At 43.9% G+C, this 16,777-nt stretch overlaps 1 protein-coding gene across 2 annotated transcripts in view; it reads left to right on the plus strand.

The window, feature by feature from the left end:
- Window positions 1-1,239: 1,239 nt before the first annotated feature.
- LOC143785680 (lysine-specific demethylase 8-like) overlaps window positions 1,240-16,777 on the plus strand; it is a 30,925-nt gene continuing 15,387 nt past the window's right edge. Inside the window, exons 1-7 of one of the 2 annotated variants that reach the window (XM_077274740.1) lie at window positions 1,268-1,302; window positions 1,713-1,747; window positions 2,652-3,181; window positions 4,795-4,877; window positions 5,109-5,269; window positions 10,277-10,409; window positions 14,786-14,833. In XM_077274740.1, the coding sequence (XP_077130855.1) occupies window positions 2,743-3,181; window positions 4,795-4,877; window positions 5,109-5,269; window positions 10,277-10,409; window positions 14,786-14,833 (864 nt within the window). In that variant the 5' untranslated portion in view covers window positions 1,268-1,302; window positions 1,713-1,747; window positions 2,652-2,742. Of the gene's footprint in view, window positions 1,303-1,712; window positions 1,748-2,651; window positions 3,182-4,794; window positions 4,878-5,108; window positions 5,270-10,276; window positions 10,410-14,785; window positions 14,834-16,777 lie in introns of both variants that reach the window. The other variant, XM_077274739.1, reaches the window with a different exon arrangement.

A 16,777-nucleotide genomic window follows, 5' to 3' on the forward strand; every position in this document is an offset into this window, starting at 1 on the left:
GCAATCAAACTTTTGCAGGATCAAATCCTATGGGGATTAAAGTAAGGAGATTTATTTAAAAAAAAAAAAAAAAAAAAAAAAAAACATATTATAAGATTAAAACAAAAATGTTTTCCTTCACCCACTTTTCCAAATACAAAAATAAATCAAAGTGAAGAAAAAACAAAACAAAAAAAAACATATTTGGTATTTCCAGGTTTCAAGTGAATAAAGGAAACAGTTTTTTCAGTTTCTCGTTGAGCTGGATTCATCATTTTCTTATTTCCATGTCCACATAGGAATGATCTACCAAAATGTAAAATTAAACCCGTATGTTAAAGGGAATATAGCACAAGATTTGTTTCTGTACGATCTGAGAGCAGCATAATGAAGGGGCAGAGACCCTGATTCCAGTGATGTATCACTAGCTGGGCTGCTTGCTGTCATTTTGATAGTATCAGTTTCCTCTGCTGCACATCTAGCGGCGCTCTGAATGCTGTCCCGTATAACCCCGCCCACACCACTGATTGACAGCTTTCTGTGTACACTGTGCATAGGCAGAAAACTGCTAATCAAGAAGTAGGGGCGTGGTTGGACCAGGAGACACCACCTAGTCATCTAGCGATAATTTCCTGCTGATAAAACACTGATTGTATTGAAAGAGCAAACCGAAGAATAGTAAGTGACGCATGACTGATTCCCATTAATTGCTGGAAAGCAAAAAAACAAAAACTGCAAAAAAAAAAAAAAAAAAAGGCATTTTCAGTTGCTGCACCTCCCCAAAAACGCAATAAAAATAACTACCCAGAAGTCGTATCTGGCGCCAAAATGGTACCAATAAACAAGCCCTCACACTGCAATAAAAAAATAATACTTTATTGGTCTCGGAAGATGGTGACAAAGACAAAAAAAAATCCTTTTTTTAGCCACCAAATTATGAAAAAAAGCTAAGAAAAAAAATGGAACGGAAAGGGTTAGAAAAAGCTGTTGTATTGGAATGTTGGGGCGTTTGGACTGTTTTTGCTTTCTCTTGTTATTTCGCTCTATGACAGTAACGTGACAGAACCGCGCTCCCCACTGTCAGGAATGAACAGCGCCGCCTGGCCGCCGCCGCACGGAACTGCTCGTTATGTCAGCTGACTGGCCGTATCCAACCAGAAGCCGCCTCCGCCTGACCAATAGCTGAAGTGGCTAGTTATGACGTCACTGTACGCGCTACCTGCTGGGAAATGGCGGCGGAGGCTGCCGCGGGCACGTGAGGTGTCTGGCCGCAGCGTTACCGCGCAGGGAGCGCTCTCACCTCCGTTCTGTCTATAGCAGCAGGTAACTGCTCTGTATACACTGTGGTGCATGCTGGGAGATGTAGTTGCACACTGCAGCCGGGGGGAGCGCAGATAAAGATGGTGGGTATGTGCAGAGTGATCTTTCCTGACTTTTACAGTGTGGCGTGACGTCAGCACACAGTAGAGAGTCCTGCCTGGATTTATGCCAGAGCACTATACTGCTGAGCGCGCTTTTCTGTGCTTCACAGGGTTAGAAGAACTACAATTCCCAGAATGCCCTTCTAGGTGCAGGCTTCCCTGGCATGCTGAGAGTTGTAGTGTTGTTCCTGTGGGGCTGGCAGCTACTACTCGGGCACATCCATATTATATAGGAGGGGTGGGCGCTTTTCATACTTTGCAACTCTGGGGCCCATTTTTTTTTTTTTTTCCCCCCCGTTTTTTTCCGCCCAGAGCCATAACTCTTCTTTTTCTGGCCACACAGACAGGTAAGAATTGTTTTTTTTTTTTTGCAGGAGGAGTTGTACTATTGAATGACACCATCCATTTACCTTATAGTGTCCTCGAAAAAGAGGGGGGGGGGGGGAAGGTAAAGGAAATAACATAAACAATTCTGACCTTGTTTTTTGGGAATTGTTTTTACGGTGTACATTTTGTGGTAAAAAATGGCGGTGCAGTGTGATTCTCATCAGTATGATAACGGAGAGACCAAACATGATTTTTTTTAATTATTATTTTAGTGGTGAAAAACAAAAAAGCTGAAGTTTGCAAAAAAAACAACCAAAAAAAAAATGGAGTTGTCACCATATTCCGATACCTGTAACATTTTTTTTTACTTTTCATCTGATGGAGCTGTATGATGGCTTATTTTTTTTGCGTGGTGAGACGTTTTTAATTAGTACCATTTTGGCATAGATTTAACTTTTTGATCGCCTGTTACGGCATTTTGGCATTCTTGAATTTTTTCCCTGTTTACTGATTGGGTTAATTATTTTTATATTTTGATAGATCTGACTTCTCTTAACTTGGCGATGCCAAACATGTTTTATTTATTCATTTTTATTGTCACTGGGGGAAGAGTGAGGTGATTTTTTTTTTTTTTTTTTCCAATTGTTATTACTTTTTGCTTCAATTCTTAGATACTTGCAATCATTTACTCACTTGTACTACTTTTTAACAGCAGTGATCAGAACCAGCTCCAGTCGCTGCTGTACCCGGAGCACCTACAATGTATGGAGCGGGTTCAGCTCCTGAGCCCGCTCCATACATCCCCCCCCCCCCCCATTCAATTCGTTTTATGACGCCACTGTGCGATTTGTTACAAAGGGAAGCGTTGATGTAACGAGCCATACATGTTGTATAGGTGAATATTTTTTTTTTTTCTATTCACAGGGGTAGATAGCAGGACCCAGTATGTATCTGGTGGAACCGGTATGAGATAATGAATATTGCCCAGGATTGAAGGATAAACTCAGAGGAGCAAATGCAGAGCTCAGTGTGGACCCGGATCCGGTCCCTATTCCCTCCTAGCCTCGAGGAGTTTCCACATCAGCTGGGCCCGGAGGTGGACGGGGCCATTGTCATGTGTGTGAAGGAGGCGGCAGCCTGTGTCTATACATGTGATCTGGCCCGATGTGGGCACCTGGGGGAGATGATTATGGACTATAGCTGGGAGAAGCTGAATGGCCGTAACTGGAGGGACGTGTCCCGGGACTGGAGGATTGCCTATTCTTATGGCTGCCTGTTTAAGGTGGTCGGGGATTGTGGGGAGCTGGTATTCGATAAGGACAAGGTTCTGCGGGTGTGTGACATGTCCTTGCTCCTGGGAGCTGAGATCATGGACAATGTGATAAGTAAAATAATCCAAATATTGGGGGATCCGCTCACCAAGGACTCTGTGCGGCCCCCAAAGTCTACAACAGGTAATTGATCTGCGGAGTCAGTAGGAAGCACCTAGCGGCATGCCGTACCTGCTCAGATGGGAAAGCCTTTGTAAAGAAATGTTCCTAATAATCGATTGTCCCGTCTCTGAAGCCCTTTTCTCTTTGAAGAACACAAGTCCCTGAGCCGGCGCTCTTACAATATGGATCCCTGGGAGGGCAAACCTTTTACATAGTAGTCCATAGGGAGGACCACAGCTACGTCGGAGCCTTTACAACTTGAGTTATCTTCCTGCTCTAAGCCAGAGAAACCAAGGAAAGACCTGTCCACAGGCCGCCCCGAAGCACAAACAGTCTCTCAATGATGAGGAACATATTTGTGCTTCGGGGCGGCCTGTGGACAGGTCTTTCCTTGGTTTCTCTGGCTTAGAGCAGGAAGATAAATCTCTGCCTACAGTCCCATCCCAGAGCACGAGCATCTCATTAACTGAAAGCTACTAACACTGATTACACAAGAACCACAGGATGGTTTTTTTCACCCAAGGTATCCTCTTAATCAGTGCAATGGCTCATACTCACTTGCGCAAAACTCGGATGAGTCTCGCACTGCACCTGGCACAGAGGAGCGGAGCGTGCGGCTTCATGTATTCCTAAGTGGCCGCACGCTCCGATCCGAGTGCCGGCATCAGCGCCGTGTATTAACATGCGAGACTCATCCGAGTTTTGCGCAAGTGAGTATGAGCCCTAAGAGCGGCAACCTGATAGTGCCTGTAGTGTACTTTGTTAAATCCTGCTGCCAGGTTCGCTTTAAGCCTATGTTCACTCATTGCTTTTTTACATCAGTTTTTTTTTTCCAGCATTTTTCAATGGAAATTAAAATCTGCTTTTTAGAGTACTAGTGAAAGCTATGAGATTTCAGAAATCTCATGGGCATACTTGCTTTTTTTTTTGTCCTTACTGCATTGCAAATTGCTGTGGCTTTGTTTTTTTTTTTTTTTTTTTTAAATCTGTAGCATCTCAATTCGTTCACCATAGAAAACAACGCGATAGTGCAAAAAAGACACAACCGTGAGTTTTATTGACCAAAAACAAACTTTATTTAACATGTACTGTAGACAAATGACAGCTGTAATATGCAGCAAAAATGCATCAAAAACGCACCAAAACCTGCCTTCTGTAAGCAGCTTCTTCACTGCCAAGAGATCATGTTTTGCCTGCAGAAAAAGTGCAGCAAAAGCGTGCGATCAGTCTAACACCAGTAGAGTTGTAATATCCTGTCCCGCGAGTCCATACCCCTTTTTTAATACATGAGAATATACTTCTGACTGACATTGCAAGTTATATAGCCTGTGATCGACAAATACACACAGATCCTTCTCTGCCAGTGACTCCTAGTTTCACTCCCCCCTACACCCAGATCCTTCTCTACCAGTGAATCCCTCAGTTTCACTCCAACCCCCCCCCCCCCAGATCATGTGATACTCATATTATTAGTGCCAAGGTGCATAACTTTACATGACTCCGCATTAAACCTCATCTGATAATTGGATGCCCCCAAAATCTAGTTTGTCCAAGCAGCTGAACATCTTGTATAGACGGCACTATGCCACCTAGTGTGTTTTGTCCATTGCTGATATTTCCTTCCTCTCTTTCAGTCCTGACCCACAGAAGACAAAAGCGTCTGAGAGAAACTCCAGAGAATCCGGTGGATGTGGAACCAAACGGCCAAATCCCAGAGGTAGTTTCTCTTAGAGATCAGACATCTTTGTGAGATTTTGTACTTTGTTAATTAAAACCGTCTTTGTTGCTCCTACCAGCCAATCACAGATCAGCTTTGATTTTTCTAAACCTTTTTAAAAAATAAAAAAATGAAAGCTGAGCTTTGGTTGCTATGGGCAATAAATGAGGCCCATTGTGTGTTCTATAGAAAATGGTGGCTTAATAACTTTTTGGTTATTTCTCTGTGCAGAAAATAGCCCGTCCGCTCACCCCGGTCCTGTGTGCCGATACTACAATTCCTACAGTCCGCTGCCCCTCGCTAGAACACTTCAGGCACAATTACCTGATACCCCAGAAAGCTGTAATATTGGATGGAGTCATCGATCACTGGCCATGCATGAAGAAATGGAGGTAAGATGGTACATCAGGGTGAATGGTGCAGGCAGGTGCTCTGTACATGGCAGGTGTCGACTAGCTTGCTCCAAATGCTGCTGTTAACCATTTAGATGCTCAATTAGTTTCTGAAAGTCACGTTTAAATGGTTTCTATCTGCGTGAGTGGAGTGATAGTTCAGACTCTCATACCCTCCATTCACTCTACCCGCACCCCTGAAAGCCTTTGTCAATGCCATATTCAGCCTCCTAGGAAGCCCTGTCTGCAGCGGGGTTTCATAGGAGACCAGTAGTCTCCCTGTGTACTGCAATGTGTATAGTACAAACCATCAAATTATTTCAGATTTAAAGGGACTAAAAAATAAAGTGGTTATAGATAAAAAATGTTTTTAAAAATTCATATGTATTGGGTATCACCGAGAGTGATCTATGAAAATATAATTAACCTATACAGTAAACTACTTAAAAAAAAAAAATAATAATTAATAATAATAATAAAAAAAATATATAGATAGATAGAGATAGATATATTAGATGGTGGCCCGATTCTAACGTATCGGGTATTCTAGAATATGCATGTCCACGTAGTATATTGCCCAGCCACGTAGTATATTGCCCAGCCACGTAGTATACAGCACAGAGCCACATAGTATATTGCCCAGTTACATAGTATACAGCACAGAGCCACGTAGTATTTTGCCCTATGACGTAGTATATTGCCCAGCGATGTAGTATACAGCACATAGCCACATAGTATATTGACCAGTGACGTAGTATATTGACCAGTGACGAAGTATACAGCACAGAGCCACGTAGTATATTGCCCAGTGACGTAGTATACAGCACAGCCACGTAGTATATTGCCCAGCGACGTAGTATACAGCACAGAGCCATGCAGTATATTGCCCAGCGACGTAGTATATTGCCCAGCAACGTAGTATACAGCACAGAGCCACGTAGTATATTGCCCAGTGACATAGTACACAGCACAGAGCCACGTAGTATATTGCCCAGCCACGTAGTATACAGCACAGAGCCACGTAGTATATTGCCCAGTGACGTAGCATATTGCCTAGTTACGTAGTATACATCACAGAGCCACGTAGTATATTGCCCAGCCACGTATGTGACAGGTTAAAAAATAAACATATACTCACCTTCCGATGGTACCCTTGTAGTTCTGTTGCCTGCTTCTCCCGCAGGACCTGTGATGTCGTCGCGCTCACATGACCGTGTCGCGCTCACATGACCGTGTCGCGCTCACATGACCGTGTCGCGCTCACATGACCGTGTCGCGCTCACATGACCGTGTCGCGCTCACATGACCGTGTCGCGCTCACATGACCGTGTCGCGCTCACATGACCGTGTCGCGCTCACATGACCGTGTCGCGCTCACATGACCGTGTCGCGCTCACATGACCGTGTCGCGCTCACATGACCGTGTCGCGCTCACATGACCGTGTCGCGCTCACATGACCGTGACGTCACGGCAAGGTCCTTTTCGCAGACCATCCTTTCACCGGAACCTGCCTGGAGCGTCGTGAGGAGCGGGAAAGGTGAATATATAATGATTTTTTTTTTTATTATTATTTTTACCATTAGATGTTTTTACAATTGACGCTGCATAGGCAGCATCAATAGTAAAAACTTGGTCACACAGGGTTAATAGCGGCGGTAACGGTGTGAGTTACCCGCAGCATAACGCGGTTCGAGACCAATCAGCGACTTGGATTCCATGACAGACAGAGGCCGCAACCAATGAATATCCGTGACAGACAGACAGACGGAAGTGACCCTTAGACAATTATATATATACTAGATTGTGGACCGATTCTAACGCATCGGGTATTCTAGAATATGCATGTCCCCGTAGTATATGGACAATGATGATTCCAGAATTCGCGGCAGACTGTGCCCGTCGCTGATTGGTCGAGGCAACCTTTATGACATCATCGTTGCCATGGCAACCATTATGACATCTACGTCGATACTGTGCCCGTCGCTGATTGGTCGAGGCCTGGCGGCCTCGACCAATCAGACGCGGGATTTCCATTATGACATCATCGTCGCCATGCTGTGCCCGTCGCTGATTGGTCGAGGCCTAGCGGCCTCGACCAATCAGAGACGCGGGATTTCCAGGACAGAAAGACAGAAAGACAGACAGACGGAAAAACCCTTAGACAATTATATATATACTAGACTGTGGCCCGATTCTAACGCATCGGGTATTCTAGAATATGCATGTCCCCGCGGCAGACTGTGCCCGTCGCTGATTGGTCGAGGCAACCTTTATGACATAATCGTCGCCATGGCAACCATTATGACATCTACGTCGATACTGTGCCCGTCGCTGATTGGTCGAGGCCTGGCGGCCTCGACCAATCAGACGCGGGATTTCCAGGACAGACAGACAGACAGACAGACAGACGGAAAAACCCTTAGACAATTAGATATATATATATATATATATATATATATATATATATATATACATACATACATACATACATACATACATACATACATACATACATACATACATACATACATACATACATACATACATACATACATACATACATACATACATATATATATATATATATATATATATATATATATATATATATATATATATACATATACATATATACATATACACACACACGCACTACCGTTCAAAAGTTTAGGGTCACTTAGAAATGTCCTTATTTTTGAAGTAAAGCACAGTTTTTTCCAATGAAGCCAACATTAAATGATTCAGAAATACACTATACATTGTTAATTTGGTAAATTACTATTCTAGCTGCAAATGTCTGGTTTGTAATGCAATATGTTCATAGGTGTATAGAGGCCCATTTCCAACAACCATCACTCCAGTGTTCTTATGGTACTTTGTGTTTGCTAACTGTGTAAGAAAGCTAATGGATGGTTAGAATACCCTTGAAAACCCTTGTGCAAGTATGTTAGCAAAGCTGAAAACTGGCTGATTAGAGAATCTATAAACCTGACCTTCCTTTGAGCTAGCTGAGAATCTGGAGCATTACATTTGTTGGTTTCATTAAACTCCCAAAATGGCCATTAAAAAAAAAAAAAAAAAAACTTTCATGTAAAACTCGACAGTCTATTCTTCTTAGAACTGAAGGCTATTTCATGCGAGAAATTGCCAAGAAACTGTAGATTTCCTACAACGGTGTGTACTACTCCCTTCAGAGGAGAGCAGAAACAGGCTCTAGAAAGAGAAGTGGGACGCCCCGCTGCACAACTGACCAACAAGACAAGAACATTAGAGTCTGTAGTTTGAGAAATCGACACCTCACAGGTCGTCAACTGGCAGCTTCATTAAATAGTACACACAAAACGCCAGTGTCATCGTCTACAGTGAAGAGGCGACTCCGGGATGCTGGCTTTCAGGGCAGAGTGGCAAAGAAAAAGCCATATCTGAGACTGGCTAATAAAAGGAAAAGATTAATATGGGCAAAAGAACACAGACATTGGACAGAGGAAGATTGGAAAAAAAGTGTTATGGAGATGCAGAACAACTGAAAAGATGCTGGAAGAGTCCCTGACGCCATCTGTCAAGCATGGTGGAGGTAATGTGATGGTCTGGGGTTGCTTTGGTGCTGGTAAAGTGGGAGATTTGTACAAGGTAAAAGGGATTTTGAATAAGGAAGGCTATCACTCCATTTTACAACGCCATGCCTTACCCTGTGGACAGCGCTTGATTGGAGCCAATTTCATCCTACAACAGGACAACGACCCAAATCACACCTCCAAATTATGCAAGAACTATTTAGGGAAGAAGCAGGCAACTGGTATTCTATCTGTAATGGAGCGGCCAGCACAGTCAACAGATCTCAGCCCCATTGAACTGTTATGGGAGCAGCTTGACCGTATGGTGCAAAAAGTGCCCATCAAGCCAAACCAACTTGTGGGAGGGGCTTCTGGAAGAATGGGGTGAAATTTCTCCAGATTACCTCAGCAAATTAACTGCTAGAATGCCAAAGGTCTGCAATGCTGGAATTGCTGCAAAGGGAGCATTCTATGACGAAAGCAAAGTTTGAAGAAGAAAATTATTTCAAATAAAAATCTATTTTTCGAACCTTAACTTTTTATATATATATATATATTTTTTCATATATTTTTTAAACATTTTCTATTGTACTTTTGCCATGCTTCAATAGCCTCCATGGGAGGCTAGAAGCTGGCACAACTCGATCGGCTCTGCTACATAGAGGCGATGCTCAGATCGCTCCTATGTAGCTGAATTACTGCATTGCTATGAGCGCCGACCACAGGGTGGCGCTCACAGCAATCCGGCACCAACAACCATAGAGGTCTCAAGTGGACCTCTGGTTACTATGCCGACACATTGCTGACCCCCGATCACGTGACGAGGGTCAGCGGTGCACGTATTTCTGGCCCGATGGGCAGAAGCGCTAGTTAAATGCTCCTGTCGGCGTTTGACAGCTGCATTTAACTGGATAATATCAGCTGGTGGATCACGATTCCACTCGCCGCTATTGCACGCACATGTCAGCTGTACAAAACCGCTGACATGTCGCCGCTTTGAAGTAGGCTCAGCGCCAGAGCCCACATCAAAAGGGAGACATGACATGCGCAGTATTAGTATGGCACATGTCGTGAAGGGGTTAAAAAAACAAACAAAAAAAAAGTAGTAAAAAGCTATCAAAATGTCCTAAATGATAATAGTTAATATGGTAAATAATTACTGCTCTCCACGCAAATACAATATACAAAAAAACACTCATGGGTCGCAGTAAATAGTACAACAAAATGGGCCTGTGAGTCCTGCTTTCCTTGCCCACACTTGTTGACGGTGTTCAGGTAGAGGTGTCAATCATTCTGTGTGCGGGGAAAGCAGGGCTCGCAGGCTTTTTTTTTTTTTTTTTTCCTGGCAGCATTTGCATAAAAATACTGAATAAAATAATGGTAAACCTAATGATAGGCTGCATCAGTAGAAATCTGGCTCTTTTATTGTGTTTTTTTTTTTTACCCACACAGCATAGAGTACATCCAGAAGGTGGCTGGTTGTCGGACTGTACCTGTGGAGCTGGGATCCAGATACACTGACGCAGAATGGTCGCAGAGCTTGATGACTGTCAATGAATTCATCGATAACTATATTCTGGGTCAGGTAGGTAACAGAGCTTATAAGTGTGATCCATCATATACTGACCGGCTACTGGCCCTGATCCATCACCAGAAGGACATGTAGGGCTGCTGGTAAAGCTCTGGTTAAAGCCTTGACTTTTCTTGGCCTTTGCTATTGCTGGTCTATCCTGAGGATAGGACACCGTTATCCATTTACCGCTCCTGAAAAGGAGTTTAGTCTTATTTAGGCTATGTTCACACGCTGCAGATTTTGCTGCGGATCCGCAGCGTTTTTTCAGCTGCGGATCTGCAGCAGTTTCCCATGAGTTTACAGTACAATGTAAACCTATGGGAAACAAAATCCGCAGTGCACATGCTGCGGAAAAAGCCGTGCGGAAACGCCGCAGTTTATTTTCCGCAGCATGTCAATTCTTTGTGCGGATTCCACTGCAGGTTTCTACCTGGGCCAATAGAAATCTGCTGGTGGAAACCGCAAAAAGAACCGCAATAAAATCCGCAGTGAAATCTGCAGCGGTTTTTCACTGTGGATTTAGCAAATCCGCTGCGGAAAATTCCGCAGCAGAATCTGCAGTGTGGGCACATAGCCTTAACCTTTTGTTAATGCAGTTTTATTAAGTTTCAAATCTACAATCTTCATTATTTCATTAATTCTCACTAGAAAAGGAGAACGCAGGGTGCACCATAGTGCAGAACCGTAGATGCAGGACGTGTCCTACATATATGGACAAGCAGTGTCCTAGAGGTACAGATGTGGCTATAGAAAAGTCAGCTGCAGCTGTTCCCATCTCCGGCTATGTTCACATGTTGCATTTTTCCTGCAGGCAAAACCTGCTTTCTTGGCAGTATAGAATCATCTTACAAAAAGCAGGTTTTGCTGTTTTTTTTTTTTTTACATCTCCTGTCTATGCTGACTAAGTTTACTGCATCCCCCCAAAATTTGATGCAACTTCCTTAGATTTTTGCACTAGAAACACAGCAAAACCTGGTGTGGTGTGTTTTTTTTTTTTTCTGCGCTTTTGCACTAAGGCTACGTTCACATTAGCGTTGTGCGACACAGCGTCGGGCGCCGCTGCGGCGATGCATGCGTCATGCGCCCCTATATTTAACATGAGGGCGCATGGACATGCGTTGCACTTGCGTTTTGTGACGCATGCGTCACTGCGGCGCACGCGTCAGGGCGCAGAGGACGCAGCAAGTTGCATTTTTTGTGCGTCCAAAATCAAGCAAAAAAAGGACGCATGCGTCACAAAACGCTGCGGTGTGCATGCGTTTACATTTGCGTTGTGCGTTGCGTCGCCGACGCTGCGGCGCACAATGCAAATGTAAACGCATGCACAACGCAGCGTTTTGTGACGCATGCATCCTTTTTTTGCTTGATTTTGGATGCACAAAAAATGCAACTTGCTGTGTCCTCTGCGCCCTGACGCGTGCGCCGCAGCGACACATGCGTCACAAAACGTAAATGCAACACATGTCCATGCGCCCCCATGTTAAATATAGGGGTGTATGACGCATGCGGCGACGCAGCGGCGCACAACGCTAATGTGAACGTAGCCTTACTCATTTCTTTCTATGATAAAACGCTGAAAGAAGTGACATGCAGCAGTTTTCCAATTCAGTTAGGGAAAAAAAAAAGTGTGTGCATGAGATTTCTGAAATCTCATAGCTTTTGCTGGTACTGTAAAATGCTGCTTAAAATTTGCATTAAAAAATAAAATATAAAACATATGCAATGTGTGAACATGGCCTAAGCCGGTCAGCTGGAGGATGCTGCAGTTAGGTCCAAAGATAATTAAAAAGTAAGAGGTGGCAATAACAAAGGGCTGCTGAAAAATCCAGGTGTCAGGTTCATTGGTAACAATACAGCGAGTCTCTGACTTGGGGGGCATCCAACTTCTGTATTACCCCCTAGTTGTGTTGAGCGATACCGTCCGATACTTGAAAGTATCGGTATCGGAAAGTATCGGCCGATACCGGCAAAGTATCGGATCCAATCCGATACCGATACCCGATACCAATACAAGTCAATGGGACTCAAGTATCGGACGGTATTCCTGATGGTTCCCAGGGTCTGAAGGAGAGGAAACTCTCCTTCAGGCCCTGGGATCCATATTAATGTGTAAAAGAAAGAATTAAAATAAAAAATATTGCTATACTCACCTCTCCGACGCAGCCTGGACCTCACCGAGGGAACCGGCAGCGTTGTTTGCTTAAAATTTGCGCTTTTCTTTCCTTACGTGAAGTCCCGGCTTGTGATTGGTCGCGTGCCGCCCATGTGGCGGCGACGCAACCAATCACAGCAAGCCGTGACGTCATTTCAGGTCATTCAGTATTTTAAAATTACGCTCCGGCTTTGTGATTGGTTGCGTCGCAGTCACATGGGCGACGCAACCAATCACAAGCCGTGACGTCACGGGAGGCTGGACACGTGCGCATTTTAAAATGCGCGCGTGTCCAGCCTCCCGGCTTGTGATTGGTTGACCGCGACGCAACCAATCACAAGCCGGGACGTCACGGGAGGCTGGACACGCGCACATTTTAAAATGCGCACGTGTCCAGCCTCCCGTGACGTCACGGCTTGTGATTGGTTGCGTCGCCCATGTGACTGCGACGCAACCAATGACAAAGCCGGGACGTAATTTTAAAATCCTTAAGGACCTGAAATTACGTCACGGCTTGCTGTGATTGGTTGCGTCGCCCATGTGACTGCGACGCAACCAATCACAAAGCCGGAGCGTAATTTTAAAATACTGAATGACCTGAAATTACGTCACGGCTTGCTGTGATTGGTTGCGTCGCCGCCACATGGGCGGCACGCGACCAATCACAAGCCGGGACTTCACGTAAGGAAGTAAACGCGCAAATTTTAAACAAAAAACGCTGCCGCTTCCCTCGGTAAGGTGCAGGCTGCGTCGGAGAGGTGAGTATAGCAATATTTTTTATTTTAATTCTCTCTTTTACACATTTTTACATTAATGTTGTTTCGATACCGATACCACAAAAGTATCGGATCTCGGTATCGGAATTCCGATACCCGCAAGTATCGGCCGATACCTGATACTTGCGGTATCGGAATGCTCAACACTACCCCCTAGTTATGCAATATCAAAGACTAGACTGCAGAAAACCAGAGAGAAAAAAAAAATGTGACTTGGTAGGACCCGCACTCAACACAACAGAAGGAAGATGGCTAGAAGGAAAAACAAAAAAGTGTAAATAATCAATATTATACAGTACCGATCTGCTATAGAGTTGAATGAATAAATATATATATATATATATATATATATATATATATAACAACTTTAAAAGTTCTACAATGTTTTGTAAGGATGCCATGGATTATTCCTATTTTTCTGCAGCACTTTGTTACTCCCACTATTTTTAATTTTCAGACCTCCTTAAATTCAGTTTGCAGCTTTGTACAGGTTTCAGGTTTTTCTCGTGTGGGAGTTTCCCTCCCAGTAATACAGGCTGGATGTGAGATCCGTGAGGATCCAGGATAGGGTGTTTTGGGTTTTTTTTTCCCCTTTTTAAATTATTTTTGTACTGTTTTGCCGCATTTTGATTTGTTTTTTCTTGTTTATTGTATAGTGAACAAAACTATATCTCTTCCTGCAAAACAACCTGTCCCTTATTGACAGAAAAAAATAAAAAAAAAACTCTTGGAAGAAGGGGAGTAAAAAATACCAAATACGTAAATATTGCCTGGTTATGAAGAGGTTAGACTACGTTCCCACTAACCTATATTGCTTAATGGGTGCAGACATAACGCAACATCAAAAACTCACCAAAAAGCTCATCATGGGAATGTAGCCTTAAAGGGGTTGTCCATTACTTAGAACATCCCCTTCTTGATCTAAATGTTTGGCCCTGAGAAAATAAAAACACTTATACTCGCCTCCTGTGCCAGTGCCGTTCCAGCGGTTTCTGCACTCACGGTTCCGGAGCGTACGTCCCGCTGTTGTGACACGTGGTGTCCGGTGGCCAATCGGCTCTGGCGTCGCTGTCCCCGCCTTCTGTCGAATTGAGTATGAAGCGGAAGAATGCGCTGCAGCTGATCTGACTTCATGTTCAATCTGCGCGAAGGTGGAGAAAGTGATGCCAGCGCTGATTGTTCGCCGGACACCACGTGTCACAACAGCCGGACGAAAGCTCCAGGACCGCGAGTGCTGACATCACTGGATCGGCGCCAGCACCGGAGGTGAGTATAAGCTTTTATATTTTATCGGGGCCAAACATTTAGATAAAGAAGGGGTTTTCGTAGTGATGGACAATCCCCATTAAGCTTTTATTTCTATTAAAAACCCTCCAAGACAAACCCCGGACCAAATGCAATAATAAATGTGTGACTGGTCTGTGCTGTAATTGCTCTGACTCATTGCTGTCTGCTCCCAGGACCCGGCCCGCAGGGGATACCTCGCTCAGCATCAACTGTTTGAACAGGTAAATTGGAATTTATTGTATTTAATATCCTAATATGGAAGATGTCCAAGTCCCGGCAGACAGGACCACATGACGGCTGGGCAGGGAACAATCGCTGATTCTTAGTTAAATGGGTTGTTAAGGATTAGAAAAGCATATCTCCTTCTGTCCAAACCAGCGCCACCCATCTGCAGCCCAAATCTATAAATGATGCAGAGCTGCAATACCACACACATCCCGTAGGACACAGGTGGCGCTGTTTTTTTTTACAGAAGATGACCATGTTTTTCTAATACTGGACAACTTGTATCCTCTTGCATAATGATATCAACATAGTTGGTAAGTAGATGGCAGATTTTGGGTTAAAAGCAACTGAAGTCTCTTAATTTGGTGACTTGTATGATCTTGACGGGGTTCTCTGACTGGAAGAAAACTATTAATGTATAACAAAATGAACTGATAAAGGACGATCGGCACAGATTTGATAAACTATATCAGACCCCTTTCTCTTGGTGTTGACTCTTCGCCGCCACATTCATTCTGTACAGACAGAGCGCCCCCCTGTGTCTGTGACCTGTATGAAGGCGGCTGGTTGTGGACCTCAGTTATTAGCTGTGACTGCTCCTTCCATTTTCTGCATCAGCCATGATAGGGAGGAGGGTGGGTTTGGCTCAGCTATTGAATGGAGCCGGTTAGCCAGCCCCCTCCACACATGTCACTGACAGAGGGCTTGAGGGAGATCTGCCTATGGCGAAACAAATGCTGAAGTGGAGAGCCGGCACCAGGAACAATTTCGTTTGTCAGACAACACCCTTACTGAAAGTCTCCAATCCGCCCAGTGGCTCGCCAAAAAGTTGGGCCCAACTAAAGTAGGGCTAGTTAAATGCTGCTGTCAAACTCTGACAGCGTCATTTAACGCGCTTTTCCGGACATCGGGCTGGAACTATGTGCAGCGCTAACCCCCGACACGTGACCGGAGGTCAGCGGTGCGTCGGCATAACGAGACCAGAGGTCACCTTGAGACCTCTATGGTTGTTGATGCCGGATTGCTATGAGCACCACCCTGTGGTCGTCGCTCATAGCAATGCAGTAATTCTGCTACATAGAGGTGATCTGAGCATCGCCTCTAAGTAGCAGAGCCAATCGAGTTGTGCCAGCTTCTAGCCTCCCATGGAGACTATTGAAGCATGCCAAAACTTAAAGAAAAATAGTTTTAAAAATATTAAGAACATTTTAAAAAAATTAAATCACCCCCCTTTTCACCCCATTCAAAATAAAACAATAAGAAAAATCAAACATATTGGGTAGCGCCGCTTTCAGAATCACCCGATCTATCAATAAGTAAAAGGATTAACTTGATTGCAAAACGACATAGCGAGAAAAAAAAATTCGAAATGCCAGAATTACGTTTTTGTTTTTTTTGTTGCCGCGACATTGCATTAAAATACAATATCGGGCGATCAAAAGAACATATCTACACCAAAATGGTATAATTAAAAACGTCAGCTCGGTGCACAAAAAATAAGCCCTCACCCGACCCCAGATCACAAAAAAATGGAGACACTAGGGGTATCGGAAAATGGCGCTATTTATTTATTTATTTTTTTTCTTTCTTTAGCAAACTTTGGAATTTTTTTTCACCACTTAAAAAAAAATAACCTAGACATGTTTGATGTCTATAAACTCGTAATGACCTGGAGAATCATAATAGCAGGTCAGATTTAGCATTTAGTGAACCTAGCAAAAAAGCTAAACAAAAAACAAGCGTGGGATTGCACTTTTTTTTTTGCAATTTCACCGCACTTGGATTTTTTTTCCCGTTTTCTAGTACACAACATGGTAAAACCAATGATGTCTTTCAATATTACAACTCGTCCCGCAAATAACAAGTTCTCACATGGCCATATTGATGGAAAAATAAAAAAAGTTATGGCTCCAGGAAGGAGGGGAGGGAAAAACGAGAAC

This window comes from Ranitomeya variabilis, chromosome 7 (genome assembly GCF_051348905.1).
Source record: "Ranitomeya variabilis isolate aRanVar5 chromosome 7, aRanVar5.hap1, whole genome shotgun sequence".
NCBI lineage: Eukaryota > Metazoa > Chordata > Amphibia > Anura > Dendrobatidae > Ranitomeya > Ranitomeya variabilis.